The 25,044-nt window shown below is 36.5% G+C and overlaps 1 protein-coding gene and 1 non-coding gene across 5 annotated transcripts in view; both read right to left on the reverse strand.

The window, feature by feature from the left end:
* EML4 (EMAP like 4) overlaps positions 1-25,044 on the reverse strand; it is a 156,308-nt gene that overhangs the window by 82,436 nt on the left and 48,828 nt on the right. For all 4 annotated transcript variants that reach the window (XM_044261678.1, XM_044261677.1, XM_044261676.1 and 1 more), the window contains exon 2: positions 3,650-3,832. In XM_044261678.1, the coding sequence (XP_044117613.1) occupies positions 3,650-3,832 (183 nt within the window). The remainder of the gene's footprint in view (positions 1-3,649; positions 3,833-25,044) is intronic.
* On the reverse strand, positions 20,364-20,472 carry LOC122916643. Its single transcript, XR_006386269.1, has one exon. It is a non-coding gene; the product is annotated as a U6 spliceosomal RNA (small nuclear RNA).

The following is a 25,044-nucleotide window of genomic DNA, read 5'->3' on the forward strand; positions in this document are numbered from 1 at the left end:
TAGCTAATTAATAATTTAAAAGAATTAACAGTTAGTAGTATGTGGTGGAAAAGAGTTCCAATGTAGCAGCTACAGGTGGTTCTGTAACTCCAGAACTGGGTAAATCTCAACTAAAGAGCCTTAAATAAAACTGATCCCAAATTCACTTCAGAGACAAAGAACTAAGTCTAAGGACAACTGAAAAAGAAAAAAAAAGAAAAAAAAGACAAAACCCACCAGAAAGAGTAACATACAAAAAGTATGTTCCTGGAGAATAGGAACTACAGATATTTGGCTGTATTTTTATTTTATGACACTGAAATAGGTTAAGTGATAAGTAATGGGTGTATATACAAACTACCATCGCCTTCCGAATTATTTATTTATTTATTTAAGATTTCATTCATTTATTTGGCAGGGAGAGCACAAGCAGCGGGGAGCGACAGGCAGAGGGGCAGGGAGCCTGATGTGGGGCTCAATATCAGGACCCTGGGATCATGACCTGTGCCTGAAGACAGATGCTTAACTGACTGAGCCACCCGCGAGCCCCAGCCTACCAAATTATTTTAAAAGCAGTCTTTAAATTTCTTTATAAATATTTTTTTACGGAAATACCTTGGTAAATTAAAAAAAAAGAAAATCAGACAAAAATGTTTAGATTTTTCTCAACATAAAATTACACCATGCTGTTAAACATAATAAATGCTTAAATTTTTAAAACTAATATGAACTTTACCAAGGTATTTCCGTAAAAAAATATTTATAAAGAAATTTAAAGACTGCTTTCAAAAATATTGTGGATAATAACCAAACACCGCATCATTTTCTCTTTCAGAATTAAAATGCTTATACAGAATCAGAAGCTGAGGGTACGTAACAGCAGTTATAGATTGTAAGCATGTTCTTTCCCTACTCCAAGTTTATCCTCCCTGTAAAGTCTACATACATTAACTGATCTGGCTCCCTATTCTACTCTAACAACTCCAGAATCCTTTATTAAAATCAATTTATAACCAAATAAAGTTTTGCCTGGCTTGATCTTGGCAGTCCTCAAAGCTGGTTCTCAAAAAAATTTAAAGACTGCAATGTAACATTATTAGCCCAAGTGGTTTCTATTAAGTCTTTTGCCAAACTTTTTGCCAAACATCCCTCATCACTGACACATTTATCTTAACAACCACTAGTGGAGAAGATCAATCCAGCCACCTCTCTAACTCTCCACTATTTTTTTTTTTTTAAGATTTTATTCATTTATTTGACAAAGACACAGCGAGAGAGAGAACACAAGCAGGGGGGAGTGGGAGAGGGAGTAGACTTCCCGCTGAGCAGGCGGTGTGATGCAGTTTGATCCCAGGACCCTGAGATCACGACCGGAGCCAAAGGCAGACACTCAACGACTGAGCCACAGAGGTGCCCCTGGTTTCTCTTCAGATTGTATAAGTCCATCCCCTTTTACTAACTCTTCACTATTAACTACCTAGGCCTAGTGTCTTTGAGCGTGGGAGATCTAAGAATGGGAATCATGCTGTGTATGTCTACCACATCCTCTTTATCCATTCATTTACTCAAAGTACAGCACAGGGAATATAGTCACTAATGTTATAATGTATGGTAACAGTGACAACACTTATCACGGTGGCACTGAGTAGAAACGAAATTGTTGAGGGATGCCTGGGTGGCTTACTTGGTTAAACATCTGCCTTCAGGCTAATGTCATGATCCCAGGGTCCTGGGATGGAGTCCCACATTGGGCTTCCTGCTGAGCAGGGAGCCTGCCTTTCCCTCTACCTGCCGCTCCCCGTGCTTGTGCTCTCTCTTTCTCTCAAATAAAGAAATAAAATCTTAAAAAAAAAACCCAAAAAACCCAACCAACCAGAATTGTTAAATCATGATACTGTTGATAACGTACACCTGAAACTAATAACATTATATGTCAACGATATACTTCAACAGTAAAAATTAAAAATAAGTTAAAGAAAAGGGAACCACAAAGTCAGGCAGAATGAACCACCTCAATGCATTCAAGATGACTCAGCATCTTTTTCTTAATGTCTATGGTCTCTCATCATTCCAACTCCTCCTTTTGACCACCCAGGAACAATTTTACCTTCTTGAAGAGCATCATTTTCTCCTGAGGAAGACTGATACAGAATGAAAAGTTCCTGCCCTAACAACTGTGAATATTTAGTAGCCCCATTCAGTTTTATCTCTTTCCAGTCTATAGCAGAGGTAGTCTTCCAAGGCCAGTAGTTTCTTACCTACTCTAGGATACTTACTCAAACTCTCAGGAAACTAGCCTCATCAATTACTACATCCTAGTGACACCCCCACTAAAATCTTTTCTGCCTTTCTGTCCTTAGCATATCTTTGTGCTCAAGTCTATTAACATCTTTAAAAAAAAATAAATTAATTAATTAAAGCTGACTTCTAATTTAGCAACTTCCTCTAGCTACTATCATCTTCCCCTCCCAGGCAAATTTTTTGAAAGTGTGGCTACAGTTGCTACTCCCAGTACCACTATTCTCAACTGCTGCTTCTCAAAATACTGTAATTTGATTTGCAATACTATCACTCCACTGCAATTGCTTGTGGATGTTTCTAGTAATCTTGCAACTGCCAAATCCAATGGTCAATTCTCAGTCTTTGTTTTATCAATCTCTCTGTAGCATCTGGCAACATGAATCACTCTTTCTTTGCTGAAATACTACACTGAAATACTTTGCTCCCAACACAACAATCAGGAACCTTGTTCCATTTTATATCCTCTTTCTATGGCTTAAACTATTATCCACAAGCTAAATATTCCCAAATTCTTACTGCTAGCCAAGATTAGCACGAACACTAGACCTGCAATTCAGCTATCTATATGTGTCTATCTCCACACAATATATACCGCAAACTCACATTCAGAAACAGATTTCATAAATAGCCTCAGTTTTCGCACTGCCAAAATAGAGAATAATTATGCCTATGTCCACCCACTCTATGAAAAAAAATCAGGAAAAATATGAAATAATAGAAACAATTGCTTGAGTAACATGAAAGAATTTTAAATTCTTTCTAGGTGGTTGGAGGAAGGGAAAGGCCACAGGATATCTGCTCCAAACTCAGAGTAACAGCATCCTAGTGACTTTCTCTCAACCTGCGAAAAACCTCAGTATCTTTAAGTTAAAATTAATATTGTATTGGCATTGGTAATGAGTCTCAGAGCTTAAGTTCCTCAGGATTCTGCTCACTAATGACCACTTAAGGCCTGGAATAAGGCTATTTAAATTATGATGATTTTTATAATTTCTGACTGACTCAAAAAGTACATGCTATATTCAAGACACAATGTTAATTACTATGGGAGATACAAAAAGAAGATTCAGTTCCTGCCCTCAGTAAATTCATTATCTAATTGGAATATACTAAACTCACACAAATACTATGAAAGCCTTCAAGTACAATCAGTGGTATTACCAAAAAACTCCCATTTAAAATAATAAATAGTAAACTTTCAGAATTTCTTAGGAATAAAAAAAAAGGAAACAAAAAACTACAGTTAATCCAAAAGAGAAATATAGTTTATACTCCCAATTTCAATGTCACTGATAAAATACACAAGTTTTATATATTACTGCAAAGAAGGTGCTGCAAAAAGCAAGATTCTTCCTACTTTAACAATTACCTTTACTTGGAACTGATTTTTTCACTGAGGCTACATGATCTTCAGAGATTGCAAGACGCCTCAATACATCAGCCAAAGCTGCCTTTAGCACAGTGATTTCATCTTCTTGTTGCTGAACTCGTAACTCAAGAGCTGAGAGGCGATCCTGAACATCAGATGTACTTGCAGCAGAAATACTATCATCTACAAAATGAAGAAAATATGGATATTTTAGAATGAACCTTTTAAGAAAGAATTTAACAACAGATAAGATCTATTTATGTGAGTCTTACAAAAGATAAAAATCAGTGGGAACCCACCATTTTTACAGATTAACTTCTGCAAATATTTCCACAGCTATTTGAATGAATTAAAAATAGTAAAAGTTAATACATCTGACACATAATTAAAATTGTGAAAATCTTCCCCATGATCAAATTTTCCCTATTATTATACTATCATCTTAACTAGTTTTTTCATCAAAACATTCTCTAAATGTATCACTTTGGAGACTTCTGAAAACTTGTAAGACAGTAAACTATCCAAAGCATTTTTTTTTTTTTTAAAGATTTATTTGAAAGCAAGCATGCGCCAGCAAGCAGGGGTGAGGAGGGCAAAGGGAGAGAATCTTCGAGCAAACTCCTTGCTGAACATGGAGCCCGAATCAGGGCTGGATCTCATGACCCATGAGGTCATGACCTGGGTTGAACCCAAGAGTGAGACGCTCAACTGACTGAACCACCCAAGCACCCAGCCAAAACATCCTTGTTAATCACCACATCATTATCCTACTTCTCCATGAAAATAAAAAAGGAGTACAAATCACTTCAGTTTTGCTTTATGTATCAGATCGGGAACCATTCACCTTCAGTATCAATGATTAGAAAACACTCTTTATTTCAGTCTTTATTATTGTACTCCCAAAGTGTCACAAAATACTGCTATATATTCTTGCTGTTCTTTCTTACCCACTAATGTGCCAACCTCTTGGGGGGAAAAAAATGTTGTTTCTGTAGAGTACCCAGCTAATATTTAGTTGCCTTAGGTATGTAACAACAACAACAAAAAGACTAAATAAAGTTTAGCTACATAGCACTTACATAGCTACATAGCAATTACAAACCACTTCCAAAGCTATGTAACTTTAGAATACACTGTTGGGTCAGTCAGAACCTAAAAATATAAAAATTTCAATTGTTGGCTAATTCACTACAAGCAAGAAAATTCAGAGGGGAATTCAGATTCTTACATAAGAATGGTCTGGACCAGAGTGACATAAACTGGAATAGGCATTCACACAATAAGACACAGTATGCCATTTTTCTCATATTGAGATAATGTGCTATCCATCTTCTTAAAAAGACAATTTAACTTAGAATTAAAAGGAAAAAAAAAAACTTCAGCATTTAAAAAACAAAGCTATCACCATTATTATGGATCAGTAAACAATATTCACAGTTAAGATCATATATGCCTACAAATCTCTCAAGCGTACATATGTATTCTCTTCTGCCTTCAGAATTGTTTCATGACAATCTTTGAGAAGTATTGATATAGAAGAAAAATGATCTTCAATTTAGACTTTAACAACTAGTTGTATAATCTCAGGCAAATTATTTTATTTCTCTGAACTTCAATTACTTCATCTTTAAGCAGGTTATGATGCAGGTGCCTGGGACACATCTGATATCTAATAAACATTAAGATACAACAGAAGAGTACAAAAGTTATTATTTGAAAGAAGTGGACAAATGCAAAATTGCTGCTGGAAGTTTTAACACTCTGTTAAAGTTTCAAGTAAATTTGTACATTATAATAAAGCTGATTACTTGATAAATTCCTTTAAAAAAAGTTATAATTTGAGAGCTTTGGGTGCATTTTTTACATAAAATACCACTCTGTCAAACTCTCTGTTGCTTAAGTAAGAACAATTCCATTTTGAACTTTAGAAATTTTAATATTTGAGGTCTTTTTTGTTTCCATAGTGGCCCAGCTCAAGTCTAGCTTTGTAAGCTGTGTTGTATTATGTCACTATTATTACTTTTTTAAGACTTACTTATTTGGGGAGGGGGAGAGTATAGGGAAGGGTGCAGGGATGGGGCGAGCAAAGGGAGAGGAAGAATCCCAAGCTGACTCCATGCTGAATGTAGAACCTGACACAGAGCTCAATCTCACGACCCTGAGCTCATGACCTGAGCCAAAACCAAGAGTCAGATGCTTAACCAACAGAGCCACCAAGGCATTCTTATGTCACTATTATTTTTGTCTGCCCAGAATGCTTTCGTATTTTCCTCCTTCTAGTGGGAAGTACAGCAGCTCTTCTCTTTTTGTGGAACTCCACCATTTTCTTAAGTCCCATTAGGGCCATCAATGATGACTCGTTATCCCCTCTACCACTCTACACTATTAAGGGTTGAACCATACAAAACGGCTTTAGTTGGTAAAAAATATGACTATCAGCAATTTCATATGGTTTAATCTAATTACCTACAGGAGTGGTTGTGAGATATGAGGGAGGTCAAATGGAATCCTCCCAAGTTTCCCCAAAAGGAAATTGTGGCCCACCTCTCTTCATGGTTTGCTACCTATAAGGACAAAGACCTAGAGCCATTAGTGATAGAGTTCTGACTGCCCTGAGATCTAGTTCTAATCTCTGAAGTCCTGGACCTTCAATTCTCAGAGATGCTCTAATAATACTCCTCCTAGCTAATTATATAACCTTTTTGCAAACCATTTCTTATAACCCAAAAGTCCTGATGAATCAGTAAATTATATGGGCATGTCATTCTACACTATTCTCAATTTCTGAAGGATGAGTTATATATTTAAATTACAGTCAGAAGGGAGTCTGAGTGGCTTAGCCAGATGGAAGTCTGCCTTCTGTTGGGGTCATGATCTTGGGATAATGGGACCAACCTCCACATTAAGCTCTCTGCTTGGCAGGGAGTCTGCTTCTCCCTTTCCCTCTGTCCCTCCACCTTGTGTGTGCTCGCTCTCTCTCACTCTATCTCAAATAAATAAAATCTTAAAAAAATAAATTACAATCACAGATAAAATATGTGATTTTTATAAACACATGATCTTCTTAATTACTTTGGGAAGGTAAAAGAGCCTGGTGGAAAGATTATCAGACTATAATGCCAAGGTTATAGCCCTGCATTTTACTACTGGCATGGTTACTGTTTTTACTTTGGTCAAGTCACTTAACTTTCCTAAACCTATTTTTTACTTTTTAAATTTTTTCAGATTTATTTCAGAGAGAGAGAGAGAGAGCAAGCATAAGCAGGGGAAAGGTGGAGGGGGCAGAAGGAGAGGGGGAAGCAGACTCCCTGCTGAGTGTGGAGCCTAATGCAAAGCTCAATCTCGTGACCCAGAGATAATGACCTGAGCTGAAACCAAGAGCTAGATGCTTAACCAACAACGCCACCCAGGTGCTCCAATGACTGAGGTTTTTATTACATGAAACTTGGATAGTTACATGAAAGGTGGTTCAGCTTATAAAAATCCTACCACAACCTGCTAGATACGGTGGTAAGACACAAGGACAATTTTTCAAAGGGCAAAATAAATACAAAGTTAATTATTAACAATGTCCTGTATTTATACTATACCTTTCATACTTATTACCATATCCCCCTCCTCACACTATCTATATTTTATATTTAAGGAAATAGCTTGAGAAGTTAAACAGCTTCTTGCCCAAGGTCACCAAATCAGTACTGATACCTGAGACTCAAACACATGACTCTTGACTTAAATTTAAGTGCCCTTTACTCTATTTCATGCTGCCTTCTTTAATAATCACAGGAGGACCAAAAACCTTTTTTCCCCACAAAGTACTAAAGGAGTTTAAACTACTGAGTGACATAATCAGGTTGTTTTGAAAAGGTAGTTTTTGTTTCTGTGGGAGAATGGGCTGGAAAAGAGTAAGAGTAAATATAAGACCAGGCAGGAGGCTACTGTAGTAACCCATGTGAAAGGTAATGGTGGCCTGGGATAGGATTAAGGTGTCTGTGTGTCTCAGTTTGTCCAAGACAAGTATGTCCACTATATTAGCATAAACATTATCACGGTGCTCCTTCTTGCACTCTCAACCTTTCCCCTCTGATGATCTATTACAGTCAGCAGCAGTGGAGACACAAAGGAACACAGCAGTCGATCCCCACAGTTCCTTATAACTCCAAAATTCTATAACCCCTTCCTATCTAAAATCTTGGCTCTTCAGGATCTTTGCATCTTTTCAGGAGCAAGAATCTCTTTGCGAATCCAACAAAAGCAATGGAAGAATAATTCAAGAACCCTGCTGTTAAATGGCTTCCGTAAATCTGTTTGCTACTTGGCAGCTCTGTGACTGGTTTCCTCAGGTGTAATTTCTTCATGCTAATTAGTACTTATCTTAGGCTTGAGGTTGTTAGATAAGATAATATACAGTCGAGCCATACAGTGAGGGTTCAGTAAGTTTCTATTTTGTACAGTGATGTTCTTTACTACACTGTTTACTACTGCCACAAAACTGGAAATGACCTAAGGTCCATGGATGTGGTTAGTAAGCTATGATACACTCACATCGTAGAAAGTTAAAAACAATGAGGTAGGTATATAAACTAAAAACTGAGAGCTCTACAAGACAACTTAAGTCAAGTAACCAAACTGCAAAACAATACATACTGAATAATATATTCAAATACACACATGTGCCAACATACTTCTTAACAAAAAAAAAAGGCAAGCTATTTAAATATGTTAATAATGTACATACAGAAAAAAAGTCTAGGAGGGTATACATCAAATCGGTGATTGCATTGTTTTTAAGAAAGTGAGATTAGAAAGACTAGTAAAAAGTAATTTTTTCTTTTCATGTACTTCCATATTACCTGAAATTCACCATAAAAATGTATTATATGTTACTTAATCTTAAGTTAAAATTCATTGCTTTTGAAGCTTGATTTCTTAAACCAAGTTTCCTCCAGATACAGTGTTCCAATTTTATTTAAAAAAAAAAAAACAAAGCTAGAGGGGCGCCTGGGTGGCTCAGTGGGTTAAGCCGCTGCCTTCGGCCTCAGGTCATGATCTCAGGGTCCTGGGATCGAGTCCCACATCGGGCTCTCTGCTCGGCACGGAGCCTGCTTCCTCCTCTCTCTCTCTGCCTGCCTCTCTGCCTACTTGTAATCTTTCTCTGTCAAATAAATAAATAAAATCTTTAAAAAAACAAAAACAAAGCTAGAATATAAGGCAGTTAACTTAAATTTGCATTCATTGATTACTAAGTCTAGAAAAGACTACCTTAAGGACCAACAACTCCTCCTGCCATTTTATAGATAAATAAACTAGGACTCTGGGTAATCAAGCGAGTTATTCTTGGTCACACAGCAAACTGGGGTTAGAGTTCCTCCCTCAGATGACTCTCTAGAATCTATCACTGTTCTACTTTGAAAACTTTTTTTTTTTCTCCCCCAATCTCTAATGCACTACACTCTTGTTCACAAAATATATCTGTTCAGTAAACAGAATATATATCTACTTTCTGGGGGCCTTTGGCCTTTTCTTTTTCTTGGAGAGAAAAAGGGGTGGGGGGGGGGAGAAAAGATGAAGAGTAGGGAAGGGCAGAAGGAGGGGGATAGAATCTTAAGCAGGCACCATGCCCAGCAGCTAGCTGATCTCCCAACCCTGAGATCATGACCTGAAGCGAACTCCAGAATAGTATGCTTAATTTACTGAGCCACCTAGGGACCCCTGTGGGAGCTTTTTACACTCCCTTTTCCTAATCCAAGCATATTAGCTCTTTTTCCTTGTATCACAGTAGTCTCTCATGTCTTTGCTTCTTCTCAAAACAGTTTCTAGCCTTGAAAGCTAAAATATGAACTACAAATGAACTCTCAAGGGTTGTTAAACTCACTGTGGGGTCAGGGGTTGGGGGAGGTGAATGGAGAGAGAAAGAAGGTCCATTAGTTTACTCTATTTATCGACATAATTAAGTCTCTCTTATTAGAACTGCAACCAAAGTTATACGTAACTAAGTAAACTTCACTATCCCATACTATAATTTAGAACTACAACAACTGTTCATTATGCTTTTACTATAATGAATTACTTAATTTGGCTTCTGAGTTGTTAAATATATTACTTTTCCAGAGGTAGGTATATTTTATTCTAAATATCCAAAAGTTGGCAATGCAGCATCACATAAGAATAAGACAGGCCTATAAATTCTAGTAACTTTTCAGTGCCAATGATTTTGTGTAAATCCTTCTAAAATAAAATACTTTCTTGCTTTCCTAACAAGGGCATACAGTCATAATTTAGCCACTTCTAGATGACTCAATCTTCCTTAAGAATATTAATTATTTTGCTGTAAGCACTATGATAGAATGATGACCTAGAGACTACTATATTTCTAATTAAATAATTGAAAATACTATATTTTCCAATTTCTAGTCTTTCTTGCTACCTTTTCTGCTTCCCTCTTTGTAGTCAGGATTAAGTATGCCTGTCTATAACAACACTCCTTCCCAATCTAATTTCCTACATTATGGACTCTTGGATAACCAAGCTTTTTGAACTGTTTATAAAAAGAGAAAATAATCTATGAAATTAGGACTTCTATTATTGAAAAAAATGTTTTATTAGATATGTATATTACATACATATACATTATGTATGATTTATACAATCTAAACAGAAAGGAAAAAACAAGGCAGCCTCAAGCCTAATATTGGTGTCATTGGAGCCCCAGAGGAAAAGCGAGAACAGGGTTCTAGCGGGGGGGGGGGAAGTGAAGAAATAATTGTTCAACTTCCCAAGTTAAACTAAAATTTATAAATTCATTAAAATTAAGTATATTTTGAAGTCTCTATCTCCACCATACACAAAAATCAAATCCAAGTAGATTAAAGAATTCAAGGCAAAATTATAAAACCTCCATAAAGAAAGAGAGAATATCTTCATATCATGGAAGTAGAAGGGAGGATCCTAAATGAGACACAGAAAGGATTACCATAAAAGTAAAGACTGATACTTATTTACATTGGAATTCAGTACATATGCTTACTAAGACACAGTAAAGAGAAAAAGCAATTTAAAAACTGGAAAAAGATAGTTTTAACGTCTATAATTGGTAAAAGATTAATATCTTGAATAATTCCTAAAAATTGATAAGATATAAAATCCTACAGTAAAGACCTTGACTAAGCATCTCAAAGGAAAAGGAACAAATGGCCAATTAACATACAAAATGAGGCTCAATCACCTCATTATTTATTTAAGAAAATTAAAACCATATTAAATACTGTTCTATACTCACCAAACTGGCAAAACATTGAAAACATGACAATATCAAGTGTTCCCAAGGATACGGAGTAATGTGAACTCATACATTATGGCAGGAGGTAGGTACACTGTTTCAATGACTTTGAGGGGAAAACCCAACTATGGAATCACCTGATAAAACTAAAGATGCACTCATCTTATGACCCAGCAATTCCACTCCTCAATGTATATATCCTACCCTACGGCAGGGCTAGCAAATGTTTTCAACAGAGCTAGACAGTAAACATTTTAGGCTTTGCAGACCAAACAGCCTCTGCAGGAACTACTCAGATCTGCCTCTGAAACACAAAAACAGCTATAGATGAATATGTAAATGACTGGGTATGGCTATGTCCCAATAAAACTTTATTTACAAAAGAGGTTGTCCGCCAGGTATTCCCAATCCCTGCTCCTGCACTCATACACCAAGAGACATGTTCAAGAATGTTTACAACGGTATAGTTCAAATAAGAAACAAACTGGGAAAAACCTGAATGTTCATCAACTATAAAATGGGTAAATAAACTGTGATACAAACATTCGACAGCATATTAGAGTGGTAAACTATGGCCATGTGCAACATCATGTATGAATCTCAGGAATATACTGGTAAGTATCAAAAGCAAGTCAGACAAAAAGTAAATATTATATCATTTAGAATAAAATTATAAAGCAATAGAGTAATAAAAACAAAATTTATGACAACAGTTACTTCTGATGATATAGGGCAAGGGATAGTACAAGGAGGAATCCACAGATAATATAACATCTGTGTCATAAAAACAATTAAAACATATATTGTGTTACACTTTGGTGGGGGTAGGGGGAGTCAAGTGGTTTTTCTCTCTTTTTTTTTTTTTTTTGTTTTGTTTTTCTCTTCTGAAAAGAACTCTGGGGATGAGGATATCATAGTTAGGTTCCTCACTTCATTTTCTAGAAAACAATGAAACCAATCTTTGCAAATTAAACTCTGAAACAGATAAAAAGTAGGCATGTACTTCTGAAAAAATGAGGTCTTATGTCTTAAAAACAACTAAAATCAGATGGTTTTTATGATAGCTTTGAGAGCTAACGGTAGGACCCTTAGCTGTTACCTATAATCTTTGGGGAGAAAAATAGCCCATTTCAGAAAAGTATACTTTTCAATACACAATACTCTCCAAAGAACAAAACTCTGATCTCCTTTGCTAAAGCACTTCTGTTAAGACATTGGCAGGCCTTATTGGGTAGGAAGATAATGCAGATTAGATTACAGGAGGTAGTAAGAATGAAGAAACATGAGAAAACAGTAACAATACCATGCACTGTCAATAACTTAAAAAATTATTTGGCACTAGCTTAAAGGACTACCAGTAGGCAACTTTGTTTAAATAAATGGTTGCACTATGGTATACCACATAGCTCTTAAAAAGAATGATGTATATTTGCAACCATAAACAAGTTTACTAAGAGTGACAACATACTGTGAAGAGAAAAAAATGACAAGGCAAACAATTATAGTATATTCTGTGTAGAGCTGTATATCCATAAGTATACATGTACATAAGAGACTATAGGTATATCACTGAGAAGCAGGATTTATGAGGATTTTTTGCTATCTTATACTCTTTTAGATGAATTTTCTGTAGATACACAGAAAATTCTGTGTAAATAGAATTTAAATTATTTTATCAGTTAAAAAAAAGCAAAGCTAATTTAGGCTGTGGATATAAACCTATTTTGTAAATTTTCAATGCAAATTTGGTTATTTGTAGATTTTTATGCATAGTGAATGAAAGCATTTTGTAAAAGTATGAATATAGTGATGTTCAAAAAGAATAGTCTCATGCTAATAAAAGAAAAAAAATTGATACAATATATTTGAAAGACCTGGTCTTTAAACATGATTTCTTCAAAACACAAAACACAATTACAAATGACATACTACGTTAGTAAATTTGTATCAGAAGGGATTTTTTTTTTTAAGATTTTTATTTATTATTTGACAGAGATCACAAGTGGGCAGAGAGGCAGGCAGAGAGAGAGGAAGAAGCAGGCTCCCTGCAGGCTCCCTGGTGAGCAGAGAGCCTGATGTGGGGCTGGATCCCAGAAGCCTGAGATCATGACCTGAGCCCAAGGCAGAGGCTTTAACCCACTGAGCCACCCAGGCACCCCTATCAGAAGGGATTTAAATGACTTAAATTATTTTTTTGTTTTGTTCTCAATTGGAATTGTTGTCTTCAAATATTACTGTATAAAGACAGAAATATTTAAGGACTACAGTCAAGAATCATGCACTACGGATTCTACAATAGCTAAAATTTATTTGTGGAAATAAACCAAAGAATATATTCAGAAAAACACAGCGGCCATTAGGAAGATTTATTTATGCAGGAAACAAAGTTTCCTATTTATCACAATCTACTTCCAAAAATCACACTTTTCTCTCCAACAGGTTTTTTTTTTTTAATATTTTATTTATTTATTTGACAGAGAGCGATCACAAGTAAGCAGAGAGGCAGGCAGAGAGGAGGAAGCAGGTTCCCCGCAGAGCGGAGAGCCTGATGCAGGGCTCCATCCCAGGACTCTGGGATCATGACCTGAGCCAAAGGCAGAGGCTTTAACCCACTGAGCCACCCAGGCGCCCCTCCAACAGGTTTTAATAGGACATTTCGACTATTAAAAGCTTGGCTAATTTATTTTGTTAGTAAATGACAATATTAATTACTTCCAGTTAACAATATTATATAAAAATGAGAGTTCGCCTTCAATAAAATAACACAAATAATGTTGTTGACTTATTCTGCATTTTTAAAACTGTGGGTTTTTTTCATTGTAATACAGTTTTACTAAAAAGTCATCTATTAGCATAAACTAAAAGAGAAACTGTGTTAAGTAAAAAAATGAAAAACATTTTTGCTGCAGTACTCTGAGCATGGTAGCTGGTCCCAAGGAAGGGCTTTACTTCACCAGGATTCATTCACAATTAAAATGGCTCCCCTTTCCAAACTTTTTACTTAATTTAACACGAAGAATTAAAAACAGATAATTCTGCTTCTGATGAAATTTTTTGGTTAGACTTCATAGAAGCAAACGTCACGCTTAATTACACAATTTATGATTTGCTATTATTTTAGAGAGGCATTTTTGGATTACTTTCCATTAAAAGCTGCTGTTTTAATTTATTTCCCTCAAGAATAATATAATGGCCATCCTTTCCGGAGGTGGGGGGAGGCAGGGAAAGAACAAGTTGAGCAAAGCCTACTCTGCCCTCACAATAGGATTATATTTGTTTATACAGTGGGTTCAGTCTTAAATACTTTATGAAGGTATGTAGGCAAATATTTATGCCACTATTAACACATATATTTAAAGAGAGGAGGCAGGAAAAAAGAGAACTGATCTATAGTCATTCCTAAATCCTCATACTTCTTTTGTCATGAGTAAAATCTATGAGACGGGTCTGAATTCCCAGGAAAGGAAAGATACATTACCAGTGCAGAAGTTCCTAAGTGTGGAGGAAACATACACTGAAGCAAGACCAGGCAAACTGTCTTCCATTCTTGCCCGCTATGTTACAAGAAATATAACCCAGTTCTGTCTACGTTTTCTGCTGCCTTCCCAGACAGGTCCAGAGCAAATCCCAGCTCTCTAAATCTCACAACATACTTTACATTCTGAGGAAATCCTCCTGGTCCAGATGGCCCAACACAAAGCATGTCTATGTTGGCACAAATAAAAACTTCTTAAGATAGCTCTACTGCCCCTTTGCTCTCCGAAGGAGAGAAAAGTTTTCTACTTCTTTATAAAGTGAGACAAAGACAGTGAAGAAGAGAGCATGCAGCCAAAAGGGGGTGAAGATACAAACAAAAAACTTGGGCTGCTTTGGGAGTGGTTAAACTCCAGCACAGACAGAAACACATGAATTAATACACGACATGAATATTCACTATAATCCTTTCCTTGTTCTCAGATAACTATTTTTCTTATCTTCCTTTAATTAAGGATAAGATACCATTGCTTCAAATACAAAACTCAGTTTTTGCCTTCTGAAATAAAACATACTAAGAGTTTCTATAAACAACAGAGTTAAAACCCCCAAAGTGAATATTTTCTCTACTAGAAAATAAAATAAACAATGTGTGTGCAGAGTGGCAAGTCACATTTCCTTTTTTCCTTTTTGTTTTGAATAAAATAAAATCCACTTGAACTGTAAAGAAATTACAAGAATTTTCACTTCTCAATGAAACTTTAGTGTTTTGAAACTTAAGTGTTAAAACATGGCTGATTCATTATAACCATTTCACTTAACTAAGATGAATTAACAATGAGAATATTTTTCATAGTTCACTAATTTTCCAAATTACTGCAAAATAATACAATTGCACTAAAAAGTAACCTATAATAATCAACTGGCTGGATACTCCAATTTTAAACTGCTCAGGCTTAGAATAATATAAATGTACAAAGGAATTCAAATTATAAATATCTTTACTCTGTCTTACAAAATCATGCAAAACCAACTTAAAGTTAATGAATGTGGTATGTAATTATTCTTTTGATAATTACTTCTAAAGCTAATCAAAGAACAAATTCATGGACGTAAGTGTCAAAACTAAGCTACTAGAGGTTTAAAATCTCTTCAATTTGTTGGTTTTAAGCTATATATTTATAATTGAGAAAAGGAAATTTAAATCAACCCAAAGTAAAACAGAAACAACATGACTGGTATAAACACAGACACCCAAAAAATACTGTGAAACGGATAAAGCCTAAACCAAATTGAACATTATGAACTGTACTACAAAGACTGAGTCAAGGATAAACAGAAAAGCTTATAAGAGACGGAAAAGCAAAGCAAAATAATCCAGATTGAACATTTTCAAAAAGCCTTTATGGAAAAAAGTGGGAGCCATCAAAGGAGTGTTTGTTTCCTCAAGTGAGGCTTGGGAAAGTACTTCTCTTTCACATAATAACTGGTACAGATTCATCAAAATATAGGAGCAGTGTGAAAGATTAACAGGAGTCAAGTGGGTCAGGGAGTGTGCAATGTGTGTGAAGCAAAGGACATTTAGGACAGATCATATCGGTAGAATAAAAGCAGACAGAATGAGAAATATAATGATACAAAAGAAATGTGGTATGCCTGGCACAAACTAGAAAGGAGTTCAAATTCTTGCAATGACCCCTGAAAGGCTCTGTGGCAGAATTTTTGTTACATTTTTCTTCAATCTCCAGACAAACCTAAGACTTTAGTTTTATAACCTAGTTGTCAACTACTCTTCTTTACAAAACATGTAGCACAATTAAGATAGTTCACAGTCTCCTAAGATTAGAGGAGCTGTACGAAGTTCTGTAACCAAGTGCTTTCTAATACAAAACCAAAAGGCTCCTCTTACACATCACAGTGTATGGGGCTTCTTTTCACCAACTCCCACTTGCAGATCACTACTAATTTGTAGATTATACACCTTGGGCATTCCTTTCTTCTCAAATCAAAATCTCATTGGAGGCCAGAAAAAATACTTCCTAATCTCAGTTTAGTTTCTATGCTCAAGAATCATCTTCTCTCTTTACTATTACAGTCAAGTATCTTTTCCAACAGCCTATTCATTCATTCAAGTATACAAAGAATATTTTCAAGATGCTGAGACAAATAAAAGTTTTACCAGAAACCTTCCCACTAGAAATTAGAAATGAAAGGACAGATTTAAGAAAGACAGAGAATTGATGGAATATGGTCCTTGATTAGATGGGAGATTAAAAAATAGGATGATCCTGGGTGCCTGGGTGGTTCAGTCAGTTGAGTGCTGACTCTTAATTTTGGCTCAGGTCATGATTTCAGCGTTCTGGGATCAAGCCCCCTGTTTGACTCCACACTCAGCACAGAGTCTGCTTGGGATTCTCTCTCTGCCTCTCACCTGGCTCACACACTCTCTCTCAAATAAATAAATAAAAATCTTTTTAAAAATAAAGAGGGACCTGGGTGTGGCTCAGTGGGTTAAAGCCTCTGCCTTCGGGTTGGGTCATGATCCCAAGGGTCCTCCTGGGATCGAGCCCCACATCGAGCTCTCTGCTCTGCGGCTAGCCTGCTTCCTCCTCTCTCTCTGCGCCTAGTTGTGATCTCTATCAAATAAATAAAATCTTTTTAAAAAAATAAAATATAAAATAAAAATAGGATGATCTCTATGGTTCTAATTGGACAAAAGAGTAAATGTTTAAGGTAACCGTGAGATAGGGATTAAAGGAAAAGCAACAAGATGGGGAATGAGCAAGTAGAATGATGAGTAGGTTTTGGAGGTTTGACTTCAGGGTCTGAGTTTGAGGTCGCTGTAACAAAAGTATAACTAGATCCTGGTCTTAAGATAGAGGTCTCAAGGGGTTCTTGGGTGGCTAAGTCCGTTAAGCAACCGACTCCTGATTTCGGCTTAGGTTGTAATCTCAGGATCCTGGCATCAAGCACTGCATGGGCGCCGCACTCAGTGAGAGTCTGAGGATTCTCTCTCTCTCCTCTTGCCCCTCGCCCTGTTCACCCTTTCTTTCTTTCTAAAATAAATAAATCTTATTTAAAAAAAAAAAAAAGGCCTAAACTATGAGGTATACAGTTGGGAACTATATTAGAATATAATTGCTAGCTAGAGTTGTAAGGATTGAGATTTGGAGTGATAAGAAAATAGGGCCAAGGTATTTTATGTGCAAGCCAGAGAAAAAGGAACCTGCAGAGAATACAGGATAAAAACTGTCAGGAAGGTAGTCATACATGAACAGACATTTCTCCAAAGATGACATAAAAATGGCCCAGAGACACAAGAAAAAATGCTCAACATCAGTTGAAATCAGGGAAATACAAATCAAAACCACAATGAGATACCACCTCACACCAGTCAGAATGGCTAAAATTAACAAGTCAGGAACTGACAGATGTTGGCGAGGATGCAGAGAATGGGGAACCCTCTTACACTGCTGGTGGGAACGCAAGCTGGTGCAGCCACTCTGGAAAACAGAATGGAGTTTCCTCATAAAGTTGAAAATAGAGCTCTCTATAAGCCACCAATTGCACTACCAGCAGCCATTTAGCCTTTGGCTTGGGATCGAGCCCTGAATCAGGCTCTCTGCTTGGCGGGAAGCCTGCTTCTCCCTCTCCCATTTCCCCCCTGCTTGTATTCCTTCTGTCACTCTTTCTCTCTGTGTGTGTCAAATAAGTAAAATCTTTAAAAAAAAAAAAAAAAGGAAAAGAAAAAACTATTTTTTTTTTGAAAGTGGAGCCCAGGGGCACCTGGGTGGCTCAGTGGGTTAAGCCTTTGCCTTCAGCTCAGGTCATGATCTCAGGGTCCTGGGATCGAGCCCCGCATCGGGCTCTCTGCTCAGCAGCGAGCCTGCTTCCTCCCTCTCTCTCTCTGCCTGCTTCTGATCTGTCAAAATAATAAATAAAATCTTCAAAAAAAAAAAAAAAAGTGGAGCCCAATGTAGGGTTTGAACTCATGACTGAGATCAAGACCTGTGCTGAGATCAAGAGAAAAAGCTTAACCCACTGAGCCACCCAAATGCCCCACTTAAATAAATAAAACCTTAAGAAAGAAAAAGAAAATACAGCCCAAAGAATGAGCCTTAAAAAGGGACCACTGTTTTATCTAAGAAGGAAGGGAAGAAAATGAAAGCAGGCACAGATGTTTGCTCTATACCTACAATTTTAATCTAATAAAGTAGAAAAGGTCACTTGCTGGAAAGAGCTGGTTGAAGAGATGTAGAGCTGAGTATGGAAAGTTTACACCATCTGATACATCATAGCACAGGATATTGTTAATATCTTTTAATAAAAGTTACATTCTATATTCCTAACTAGACTGCAAAGTCCTCTATGGGAGAAGCTATTTCTTTTTTTATTTCCCTCTACACCTGTAAAGCACCACAAGCAGTGGTAACCCTCCAAATACTGGTTGACTTATTGTCAACACAATGTAGAATCAGCAGGAAAGACAGGATAAAACAAGGGGTGAGAAAGAAACCTCTTTTACCTTAGTGACATGCAGAGTATTGGGGATGCTTTAGAAAAACAGAATCCCCACCTGAGAAGGTTCATGGGGCTGAGAAGAGAATCTGGAAGAAACAATCTTGGTCAATGACTGAATATGATAGAAATGAGAGAAAAGACGGGTTATCTCTCATTACCCTAAATATGTCTCCTTTTGGTTTCTTCTTTCTCTGACTTTCCCCTTTTCCTCTTTAGTAGCTGACTTTGGAGATTCTCTGTCTTGCTCTCTTTCCCTGCCTTTCTTCCCCTCTTTGCCACAATATACCCCGAACAAAGTATATTTTTGTTACTGCTCTCACAGTTTTAGAGATTTAACCCAATCAAGAGGTTAGATATTTTTGCACTGCAAGGCCTCAACCCAGGACTCCAGACAACCTTATTTCACTAGAATTTTCCTTTTATGAGTAAATAAGCTAAAATGTCTATATCTCTTATAAAACAAAACAAAACCTACTTGATTTCCCCTCCCTGAATACTCAGACTAACTCAGTCCTTTCTTTGTGTATTTAGTCCTAAACTCACTCATTCACATTTTCTTTCTCCCTCTTCCCCCTGCCACGTACGCCTCCTGATAAATCATCAGCCCTTGGTAGAAAATATTCTATCTGTCTTGCTTTAGGAAAAATATTCTCCATCTGGGACGCCTGAGTGGCTCAGTGTGGTTAAGCCTCTACCTTCAGCTCAGGTCATGATCTAAGGGTCCTGGGATTGAGCCCCGAATCAGGCTCTCTGCTCAGTGGGGAGCCTTGTTCCCCACCCTGTCTCTGCCTGCCTCTGCCTACTTGTGATCTCTCTCTCAAATAAATAAATATTATTTTAAAAAAATTCTCCATCTAAATCTTCATTAACAATATTGTTCTTGGCATATGAAGTTCATATGTAACTAAAAACTTATTTAATATGCAAATAATGGTTAAGAATATAGGGCTGGGGGTGCCTGGGTGGCTCAGGTCATGATCTTAGTTCAGGGTCCTGGGACTGAAACCCTCATTGGGCTCCACGCTCAGCAGGAAATCTGTTTCTCCCTCTCCCTTTGTCCCCCAACCTAGCTTGTGCTCTCTCAAATAAATTAAAATCTTAAAAAATATATATATAGATAGAGAGATAGATCTAACTGTATTTAGACTACCCGGATTCAAACACTGGCTTCACCATTTACTAACTGTACAACTCTAGTCAAATTTCTTAACTTCTCCACACCTCAGTTTCTTCATCTTTAAAATGAGGCTAAGAGCACCTAACATAGAAAACCACACAGAATTAGCTAAATCATTAAAAAGCATTTTAAAATGATAGCAAAATAGTGAGTCTTATAAATGTCAGCTATTACTAAAATCATTAGTAATATTCAAAAATAAAGGCCTGGTAAACCCACACCTAGACTGCCTAAATTCTTTCTCGCTCTCTCTTTCCCTTTTTTCTTTTATGGAATGCTTCACGAATCTGCATGTCACCCTTCACAGGGGCCATGCTAATCTTCTCTGTACTATTCCAATTTTAATATTATATGTGCTGCTGAAGCAAGTACTATATTGCTTAAATTCTTAATGACCAGTAAGATTTGCAGTGTCAGGTACCTACAGCAGTAAAGATTTACTTGAAAGTCTCTGAAAAGTCAATAAAAGAGATGCTACATTATTTCACTAATCACTAATTCACCCAGTTCCATTTCATCAACAGAAAGATAAAAAGACTAAGTTATAATTAGCAGAAAATATTCAAAACAACACAAAGATACATATTATTTAGGGGCGCCTGGGTGGCTCAGTGGGTTGGGTCTCTGCCTTCGGCTCAGGTCGTGATCTCAGGGTCCTGGGGATCGAGCCCCACGTCAGGCTCTCTGCTGAGTGGGGAGCCTGCTTCCCTCTCTCTCTGCCTGCCTCTCTGCCTACTTGTGATCTCTTTCTGTGTCAAATAAATAAAATCTTAAAATACATATATATATTATTTATTTGATAATCACTTCTAACATTTAGTGAACTTCTAATTATATGCTATTTGTTTTGGCATTTGAATAAAATGGTCTCCAAACCTAAAAAGTATGGAAGAATGGGGGAGCAAGAAATGTAAACAAATACAATAAAGTACAATATAACACTTGCCCTGATAGATTTATATAGAAAATAGTGGGACCCCAAAAAAGGAAGTTAGTCAATTTTTAATGGGAGGGGGAAAAATGAAAGTTTGGTCTGTGGAACAAGCAATTTGAAAAAAATACCGATGAGAATTTTTCTAAAGCAATGCAACTAGACAGCTATATAAACCTATAAACCATTAGGCAAAAATATATCTTCTAAATAATAAAATTAACCCAAACGATATGATTGTAAGCTACGTATTAAAATCTAAATAAGCTCTAAGTATATGATACTTTTAGTCTATTTTTAAAAGTAGGTAGCATCATTGCTTTAAAAACACCAAATTTTTAGCTTGCTGCAAAATATTTATTCATTCTACTTTTTACTGAATGATTGACTACTTTGTCAGGCACTATGTTAAATTCCAAGGACACAAATTCAATTTAGTTCTTCCCACTTCAAAAAGGAAAAATTTTTAAAGGCACAACTTGGAAAAAGATACTGCAACACACACAAGAAGTATATAAATATCAATAAGAAAAGATGTCGACCTGAAAAATGTAAAGATGATGAATAAGCAAGCTTCTTTGTAGGGAATGAGGGAGGATGGATCAACGTTACTAGCAATTAAAAATACAAGTTAAGGGCACCTGAGTGGCTCAATGGGTTACGTCTCTGCTTTTGGCTCAGGTCAGGATCCCAGGGTCCTGGGATCTAGGACCACGTCAGGCTCTCTGCTCAGCAGGGAACCTGCTTCCCTGCCCCCCTGCCTGCCTCTCTGCCTACTTATGATCTCTCTCTCTCTCTGTCAAATAAATAAATAAAAATCTTAAAAAAAAAAAAATACAAGTTAAGGGGCACCTGGGTAACTCGGTTAAATGCCCCATTCTTGATTTGACTCAGATCATGATCTCTTGGGATTGTGAGACAGAGTCCTGCGTTGGCTCCATGCTGCTTGGAATTCTCTTTCCCTCTGCCCTTGCCCCTCTGCCCCAGCCTCACTCACGTGTACTCTCTCTCAAAATAAATATATTTTTAAAGAAAGTACAAATTAAAATCACAAGCTATGATTTCATATCCCTTAAATAAACAAAAACTATAAATTCTGGCAATACCAAATGTTGGCATGGGAACTTTTATATATTTTGAAGGTAAGTGTACATTAATAAACTACCTGAAAGAATAATCCAGTGAGATTTATTAAATATTAAGATACATCTTCTCAAAGGATAGGAAAGTTTTACTGACAAAGTAATTTTTATTAGTAAGGCAGAGACAGTCTTCTCCATAATCAGTGGTGCATTAATTTTATGACTCTATTTCTCCATGGTTACAGAAAGAGAATAAGAAGGAGAAAATAAGGAAGATAACTTTAAATATTTATTTAGTGCCAAATTGGGAGAATTCATCATTTCATGGTACTTTATTTTTTAAGATTTTTTTTTTTAAAAGATTATTTATTTGGGAGAGAGAGGGAGAGAAAGCGAGCGAGCACAAGTAGGCAGAGTGGCAGGCAGAGGCAGAGAGAGAAGCAGGCTCCTTGCTGGACAAGGAGCCCGATGCAGGACTCGATCCCAGAACCCTGGGATCATGACCTGAGTTGAACACAGTGGCTTAACCGACTGAGTCACCTAGGTGTCCCTCATGGTACTTTTTGATTCAAGATCTTTGCTTAACTATAGTGATGGTCCTCAAGCGGATAGATATGATACAGATCTACAATAAAGAATAGAAACATACTTCAGAGAGAAAGTAAGGTACTAGTCAGAGTTCTAGGTGAGGACAGGTATGTTTACATCTTCAGAAAACCTTTCCTATTTCCACAATAAGGAATATTTTTTAGTAAGTCAGCAACATGTTGTATTCAAAGGATTTGATATTGTTGGATAAGGAACTGAGACACAGAAAAAAAGATTATTTTCCAAGCTTCTACCATATACCCAACACTATATTAGGTATATAGTAGGTTAATGCAAAAATAGCACAAAAATAAAAAATAATGCAAAAATTTTTTAAATGCAAAAACGGGGCACCTGGGTGGCTCAGTGGGTTAAGCCTCTGACTTCGGCTCAGGTCATGATCTCAGGGTCCTGAGATCAAGCCCCACATCGGGCTCTCTGCTCAGCAGGGAGCCTGCTTTCCACCACCCCGCCGCCGCCTGCTTGTCATCTCTGTCTGTCAAATAAATAAATAAAATCTTTTTTTAAAAATGCAAAAAAAAGGCAAACCAAAAGCATTAACATATGAGAAAGGTAAATCATAACCAAGTTGAATTTATTGAAATCAAAGAAATTTATCACTTAAGAGAAAGTAAAATCATTCAGTTCAGCAGAGAGAAAGCATTTCATGAAATTTAATACCCATCAAAACAAAAACACTAAATAGAAGGGAACATTCTTAATCTGATTTAAAAAGGCACTACAGCAGATCATATTTTCTGTGTCTCTCACTCTTGCTAGTTAGACACATACATACATTAACATATATATGTTGTTATTACAATGACTGACAGAAGAAGAGTCTGCATTCCCTTCTCTTGTATCTGGGTGGTATCTGTAACTACTCCAACCCAAATATAGCAAAAGAAATGCTTTTATGACTTCTGAGATGAGGCTGTAAAAAGGATACAGCTTCTACCTGGCTTTCTCTGCCTTGGGAATGCTCGCTTTAGGAGAAACCAGCTACCATGCTGTGAAGCAGCTCATACTAGCCCATATGGTATACCACCTGGAAGAATTCAGATAGACAGGAAAGGAGGCTCCCTGCAAATAGCCAGCATCAACAACCAGACATATGAGTAAATGAGCCTTCAGATGGTTCCTTCCCTACGCCTTTGCATCTTGCAGTCAAGGCTTCAGACAACACAGAGCAGAGACAAGTCTTCCAACGGTGTGACCTATCTAAACTCCTAATCCACAGAACTATGACCATAATAAATGGTTGCTTTATGCCATTAAATTTTTAGTGGATTATGTAGCCATAGTAAGTGCAACAGGCATATACCAAAAATTTTAAAACTACTCCATCATATTCAATGTTGAAATACTGAAAGCTTTCCTTTTCAGATAAGGAACAAAATAAACAAGGATGTCTATTCTCACAACTTTTATTTTATACTGCAATCCTGCTCAGTTCAGTAAGACAAGATAAATAAAGATTAAAAAGAAATAAAACTATCATCCACAGACAATATGATTATGTATATAAAAACCCCCCAAATATATAGACACCTGATTAGAATAGAGTACAAGGTTGATGGATATAGACCAGCACACAAAATCAACTATATTAATATACCCTAGCAACAAAAAAGGGAAAAAAATGACTTTAAAAGATCATTATAAGAGCACTAAATTATATATATAATTTATATATATATATAATACACACACACACACACACACACACCAGTAATAAAAATGACAAAACAATGTTCAAGATGTCTGCACATAAAACTAGCAAATGTTGATGGGAAAAATTAAGGACCTAAGTAATTAGGTAAATATACCGTGTTCACAGATTGAAGACTCAATGAAAATAAACCACTTTCACCCTGACTGAATGCAATATGGAAAAAATTCCAACACTTTGTGTGTGAGTATGCATACATGTGTTCATTGCATGGAATGTGGTATATTTATTCTAACTTATACAGAAAAATAAAAAGTCAAGAATAAGTAAAACCCTCTTGAACAAGAGGAAAAAGGTAGGCATACTCGCCCTACTAGGTATCAAGAGACTTACTATGAAACTACAGTAATTAAGACAAAGATAGACAATTAAGAACCATGGAACTGGAAAGAGAATCCAGAAAATAAACACACTCACATACAGACCAAAGGCAGTACTTTAGAGATCCAGGGAAACAAGACTCATGCCAGTAAATAACACTGGGTCAAGTGGATCTCCATATATGCTGGAAAATGAAATGACCCTTTCCTCACAGTTTATACAAAAATTAATTCCAGGAGGACTACAGATGTAAATGTGAAAGACAAAACCATAAAGCTTTTAGAAGATAC

This window comes from Neovison vison, chromosome 8 (genome assembly GCF_020171115.1).
Source record: "Neovison vison isolate M4711 chromosome 8, ASM_NN_V1, whole genome shotgun sequence".
In the NCBI taxonomy this organism is placed as follows: domain Eukaryota; kingdom Metazoa; phylum Chordata; class Mammalia; order Carnivora; family Mustelidae; genus Neogale; species Neogale vison.